Below are 6,964 nucleotides of genomic sequence, written 5' to 3'. Positions count from 1 at the left end.
TCTCTCTCTCTCTCTCTTTCTCTCTGTGTGTATGTGTGTGTGTGTGTGTGTGTGTGATAATATTATTCATTTATCTGAAACTAAATTGGCCACAGAGAAGATCCATCTCATACTGACTCTCACAATACTGGAGCTATAGTAACTTGAATAGTCTTGTCCATATTTTGACATAGGTGATGAGTTTTAAAGCCGAGGTTATATGAATGAATCAAAAGCTTTCTTACCGACTGAACCATCTTATCATCTGCTCGTTACATCTTTGTTTTATTATTTTATGTACTTGTTTATAAGATTCTGTAATGTAAATTTTGTTGAAAACCATGTCTTTTGAAATGTCAGAATGTTGGGCGCAACTGATAGAAGTTAAATGCAATAACTGAATGATCAAGAAACTTGTGAACTGAACAAAGCAGTTGGGAACACCAAAGCAGATTTATTATAATTAATATTACGGCTAAATAATATACAGATTAATAATAGGTAGAAATATTTCTTTCATATTTATGTTGTGACATATATAGGAGTTGCCATACATAACTTGGTGATATAATATATTAACTATCTCATTAAATAATTTAGCAATTCACTCAACATACATTGATATTAAAGTACTATTGTTAAATGTTAATAATGCTGAATGAAAAAAATAACAAAACATATTGGGATATTTATTATTTAAATTGTTAAGATACCTATCTGAGCTTTTATGTCACAAGTTTCAAAAATTAGGAATATTTTCCTATAAAAACTGTGATCAAACTGTATTTTATCTATCTCAAAATACACTGTTCTTCATTACATTTTATTGAATTCAGACATATTAGTATGTATAGATTATTTCCAAAGAAAATATATTTCAGGCTATTATTCAAAGTAGCAGAAGCATTATAGAAGCATAAACTGATTATACTTCCATGAGATGAACAAAAGCTGATGCTTTTCTTCAGTAACTGTGTTTAGAAGCAATTCATCATTTGTTCCAGAGCTACAAGCACTACTTGATACGTAACAGTTTTCTCAGTGCAGCAATCACCTCCTTGTTTCTAAGGCTGTATATCATTGGATTTAACATGGGAGTCACAATGGTGTAAAATAGAGAGAGTAGTTTGTCAGTTCCTGGAGAATGGGTGGACTTTGGTCTCAAGTAGGTAATAGAAGCTGATCCAAAAAACAAAAACACCACCAGCAGGTGGGAAGAACACGTTGAGAAGGCCTTTGCCCTTCCTGTGGCTGTTGGCAACTTCAGAATGGTGGCAATGATTTTGCTGTAAGATGCAAGAATCAACAGAAAAGGGACTGCAGCAAATAGTATAGCCACTAAATAGACAGATAGCTCATTAATTGTCGTGTCTCCACAGGCCAGCTTGAGAATGGGTGGTATGTCACAGAAGAAGTGGTTGATTTGGTTAGAACTGCAAAAATGTAGAGAGAATATCTGACAGGTTTGTCCTATCTGGACTGGGATGCCTCCAAGCCAGGAGCCTGCTGCCAGCTGAATGCACTTTGTTGGGTTCATGACCAGAGGATAGTGCAGAGGGTTGCAGATGGCCACATAGCGGTCATAGGACATCACAGCCAGCAGGAAACACTCAGTGGCTCCCAGCATAAGGAAGAAACATAACTGGGTGGCACAGCTGAGGACAGAAATGTTTCTTTCTTGAGTAGCAATGCTAAACAGAATCCTAGGGAGAGTGACTGATACATAACAGATTTCCAGAGAAGAAAAATTTGCCAGGAAAAAATACATAGGTTTCTGTAGTGCAGGATCAATTCTAGTTATCACAATTATGAAAGTATTTCCAATCAAGATGATTAAGTAAATTATGGAGAACATCCCAAACAGAATCCCTCGTAAATTGGGAAGGTCCAAAAATCCCAGGAGGAGAAACTCTGTCACAGTGGAAGCATTGTTTTCTGCCCTGATTTCTGTGAATTTCATCTGTTGGGACGATTCATAGAGAAATGACAAGAATTTTCTTGTCCTTGGATTCATTTTATCATGTATAAAGTAATGATAACACCCTTTCAACATTTCCAATGCCCTTGAGGAAAAATTATATGCCTTGTATAAATCCCCAAATTTTTAAAAAAGATTTGTTCCTAAAAAGCATAAAAAAGTCATCCTATAATATTTTCTAATACACTAAATGTTGTATATTTTTGGGGGTTTGATAGTAGGCCCTGGTAAATTAATTTTCTTCTTTTAAGCCACATAGGCACTCTCTGTTTATCAATATTTTAATAATTAATCTGTTTCTCATATTGTACATTTCTACTTATGTGCATCTAAAATGTTTGCCTTTATTGCTGTTGTTTCTTTCTGTTGAAAATCTTTCGAAAACAAAATTAATTCTCAAATTAAGAAAGCCGCTAGGATTTTCTAAAATACAGGCATTTTTTTGTATTCTAGTACTTCATGCTCATTTATCTGTCATCTTCTTTAAATGAATGTTTGCCTTTCCTATACTCATATTTTAAGTGATGCATTTAACATTGAAGTATACATAGGGCTTAAAATTCTCTGATTAAATTTATAAAATGAGGAGAAAAAGGCTGAAAGTCTTGTATGATTACATGAATTCAGAAGTTTTTAATTTGGGCAAAAATAACTAAAGCACATATAAATATGGTAATAATTGCATAATATTTCATAATAACTTAACCAGATTTAATTCTTAACCACTAGTTATACCTTTGACTACAGTAAGTTGTGAATATGTTTTAATATGCTCATTCTTGACCATATTAAAATGTATATTTTAATGGCTAGAATCTCCAACTTATTCTTATAAAGCAGATAAATATATTAATAGCCAAAATAAAGACTTGATGAAAGAAAAATAATACCTTTATATGAATCAAATATCTAAACATGTTGATACAAGTTAACACATAATATACTGCCCATATGGATATTTTCTTTGATATATTGACTTTTTATACAAAGTATAGTTTTCATCTTGTTCCTCTTTGATCTGAATTAGAATATGTGACAATGGAAAAAAAACAATATTTGAAAGGTACATTACATATAAGATTCTTTTCAATTGTTCAATTCCCTTTCAATGGATATTTAAAAAGAAAAGACAAGTTCTAGATATATATGATATAAGGCAAATTTAGTTTGAGCTTATGTTAAGGTAAATCTTAGTCTTACCTGTATTAATTTGTAAAAGACAGTGTTAAGTAAGTTTGGGTTCTAAGACTTAAGTAATTCTTTTATCTGTAACAGGAAAATACTTTCAAGCATTTAATGTACTGTCAAACAGAAGTGCTGCTTAAGTAGGAAATTACCTCTACCCTGGGGATACATTCCTTCCCCATGCTACACTCTAATTCAAGAAAATGTTTGTTCTTCTCTTAAGAAGTTAAGCAAAAGAATATATAAATTAAATGAAAAAAATAAAATGAAACTGAAGGAAACTACTCCTTTAGCACATTCTGATTTTTATTTTGTTTGTTATAATTAATAAAAATGTACATTGAAAGAAGCATCAGAAATTTACAACAATATGCCTGTGTGTGCGTTTGCGTGTTGGGGGTGCTGATGTATGTTTATGTGTGGTTATGTTGTATAACTGAATAGCTGGACCACTCTAACAGTAAAATAAACAAAGATTAAGAAGATAACTGATGCTAACATAGATAAAATATATATTGTTGATCTTATCCTCTTTCATACTTCCATTGTCAATGCATGTAAATGCACATGTGATATCGGTTGCTTTTATTAAAAATCACATGGTTTTATTTAAAATTCTGTGTCAACTAATAATTTATTTTATATCTAAACAGGAAAGTTGTCAATTGGCTGTAAAACTACTTGCCAATTTTCTTGGTGTTAATTTTCTTAGTTTTTTGCACATACATATCATTTTAAATTTGATTAATTAATCAATCAATTAATTAATTTATATCCTCCTCACAGTTTCTTCCTCTCTCTTTTCTCCTAGTCTTTTCCCCTCATCATTCTCATCTACTCCTCTTTCCTTTCTCTTCAGAAAAGAGGAGACATTCCATGCATATCACCCAACCTTGTCATACTGTAATTGCTATTCCTGATTGTCGACTTGACTATATCTGGAATGAACTACAATCCAGAATTATAATTCACCTGTGATCCAGATCTTGAGGCTGGGAGACACATTTCTGTTTGGCCCTGCTTCTGCCCCTCCTTTGCTGAGCTTTGTCACTGGCCCTGTCAGTCACTCCATACCCTCTGTGAACCTTTCCCCTCTCCTATGTCATCTTACCCCACCCCAAATCCCCCTCCCTATGTTCCAAACTTATATAGGCAAGAGGCTGATACCATAAAGTTGAGCTCCTGCTTGGAAAAAACTCAATGTGTTCCTTTTGGGTCATCAAGACTCGCTATCCCACACAGCCCTGGAGAGAATCCATTTGATCAGTACCTTTCTCAAATCACCTGGACATGTGGGCCAGGAGCTGGCACTATGGGAATGAGTCAACACCTGATATTATTAGTGATACTCTGCTATGCTTGCAGAAGGGAATCTAACATAACTCTCTCTGAAGAGTCTTTATCCAGCAGCAATGGGAACAGATACAGAGACCTACAGGTGGATCTTGTAGAGTCCTGAGGAAGAGTAGGGAATAGGATTAAACAAGCCAGAGACATCAAGCCAGAGACAGAAGTCAAGGACACTACAAAAAAAACCTACAGAGTCAACAAACTTGGGCCTATGCAGGCCCACAGAGACTGAAAAGACCATGTGTTGGCTGTATTTAGGCCTCTTAAATATTTGTCACGTATGTGCAGCTTGGTTCCCCTATAAATGTCCTAACAATTATTGTGAAGGCTGTCTTTGTCTCTTTTTTCTGGCATTGGATCCCTCTCCCTACCTGGACTGACCAGCTGGGCCTCAGAAAGAGAGGATGCACTTAGTCCTGCTGTAACTTGATGTCCCAGGGCAGGCTGGTACCCAAAGGGTGTTCCCATTATCTGAGGAGAAGGAGCTGGGTAATTGGGGGAGGGACTTGCAAGGGTAGGAATGGGAGGAGGGAATAAAGGGACCAGAATGTAAAATACACAGTGCATAAAGAAATTAATTAATGAAGAAAAGAAATATGGAATCTCAGAGTAAGTTTGATTTGCATTTCTCTGATTACTAAGGATGTTGATTTCTTGAAGTTCTTCTCAGCCATTAGATATTCCTTTGTTAAAAATTCTGTTTAGATCTTCACCCCATTTATAAATTGGGTTATCAGTAGTTTTATGATATCTAGGTTTTTGCAATCTTTATATATTTTAGATATCAGCTTGTCAATGTCTAGTGCATTAACGGGGTCCCAAATGAGGGTTATACTAACCAGAACACAGGAGGTACACAGCCAATTCAGCCAATGCACAGTTTACTCAACATTTCCAGCTTCTTTTTAAGCCAAAGCAGAATAAAGAGTTCCCACAGTTTCCAGTTTATACCAAGTGTTCTTTCCCTTGCAATAGCTTATCTTGTTCCAAGGTGACACAAACCTCCTTGCAGACTGAGAAATATGTCTGCAGACCAACTATTAGATGTGTTGCTTAATTATACTATAAACAAAGTTACTTTCTCGTGAGAAAAGGATCAGGAAGGCCATTTCCTTAGGTTTGCAGCTTGTTTGGCAGAATACAAAGTTTCTCTGCTCAAGGAAGGATGCCTCCTCTTCATCTTAGTACACTAAAATTAATAGAAATCCTTTGTTGCCTAGCAGCTAGCAAACTAGAAGCAGTCTCCTCATGCCATTTTTCTACATCCAGCCCTCTGTCGGATATGGGGTTGTTGGATATTTTTTTCCCATTCTGTACACTGCTGTACCAATATCTCCAAGAATTTTATCATGAAGGGGTGGTGAATTTTGTCAAAGGGTTTTTCAGCATTTAATGAGATGTTTGTGTTATTTATTTTTCTCCCAAATTTTTATATTTTGAATTATATTGATAGATTTTTTGTATTTTTAATTATCACTGCATCACACAGAGGAAGCCTCTTTGATCATAGTCATACACGTTTTGAGGTGACTGTACATTTCAGTTTTGATTTCTGTATTAACTTTATTTAAAAAAAAAAACTTTTGAATGGTCTTTCTCTGGTTTTTGTATTTCCTCTCCTGACTGCTGGACTGAGTTGCCTTGGTTTCTGATAATCATCAAGTCTTTTTATCCAGTAGGGTGTCTCCCCTGTGGATTTTGTGGACCATATAACATATCAGGTTTTTGGTGGCAACATTGCCTCTGAGGTTCCTAGAACTGGGAAAGCCTGGGATACCTGGTGGCAACATGGACTTCAGGAAAGCAGGACAAGATGAGGGCTAGAATGTTGAGCCTAGGGAATGGGGTGTGGTTTACAGTCCTTGGATTTGCTTTATAGGGAGCAGATAGGCATAGACCAATGTCTTCTTTTTTGCCTTTTTTTAAAAAATATTTATTTACTTATTTATTTTATGTACAGTATATGAGTATACCGTGGCTGTACTGATGTTTGCGAGTCATTATGTGGTTGCTGGGAATTTTGAATTCAGTTCACTTCGGTCAACCCTGCTCTTTCTGGTTCCCAGCCTAAAGATTTCTTATTATATCTAAGTACACTGTAGCTGTCTTCAGACACACCAGAAGAGGTCATCAGATCTTATTACGGATGGTTGTGAGCCACCAAGTGGTTGCTGAGATTTGAACTCGGGACCTTTGAGCAGTCGATGCTCTTTACCACTGAGCCATCTCTCCAGCCCAGAGCCAGACATATTAATGCAATGCAGAAACATACATATATAAGATCACTGAATGAATATACAACCGACAACTTAGCAAACGCTAATGAAGTTATTTTTAATCTCAAAAAAAAAAAAAAAAAGGCAACTGCCACAATCATAATTGAGATTTGAGTTTGCTCTTAGTTCCTTATGAAAATAAACCAGCGAAGGCAGGTCATCTGAATGATCCGACCAACCCCTCACATAATAGGTG

General features: G+C 35.5%; 1 protein-coding gene across 1 annotated transcript; it reads right to left on the bottom strand.

Moving 5' to 3' along the window:
* Positions 1-994: 994 nt before the first annotated feature.
* LOC110318973 (olfactory receptor 10AG1-like) lies at positions 995-3,235 on the bottom strand. Its single transcript, XM_021194340.1, has 2 exons — positions 3,158-3,235; positions 995-2,042 (listed from the first exon to the last, which is right to left on the bottom strand). The coding sequence occupies exon 2, from the start codon at positions 2,030-2,032 to the stop codon at positions 995-997; it is 1,038 nt and encodes a 345-aa protein (XP_021049999.1). The 5' UTR covers positions 2,033-2,042; positions 3,158-3,235.
* Positions 3,236-6,964: the final 3,729 nt, after the last annotated feature.

This window comes from Mus pahari, chromosome 3, assembly GCF_900095145.1.
Source record: "Mus pahari chromosome 3, PAHARI_EIJ_v1.1, whole genome shotgun sequence".
Lineage (NCBI taxonomy): Eukaryota > Metazoa > Chordata > Mammalia > Rodentia > Muridae > Mus > Mus pahari.
The sequence above is the reverse complement of the archived record's forward strand: the minus strand, read 5'-3'. Positions and strand labels throughout refer to the sequence as shown.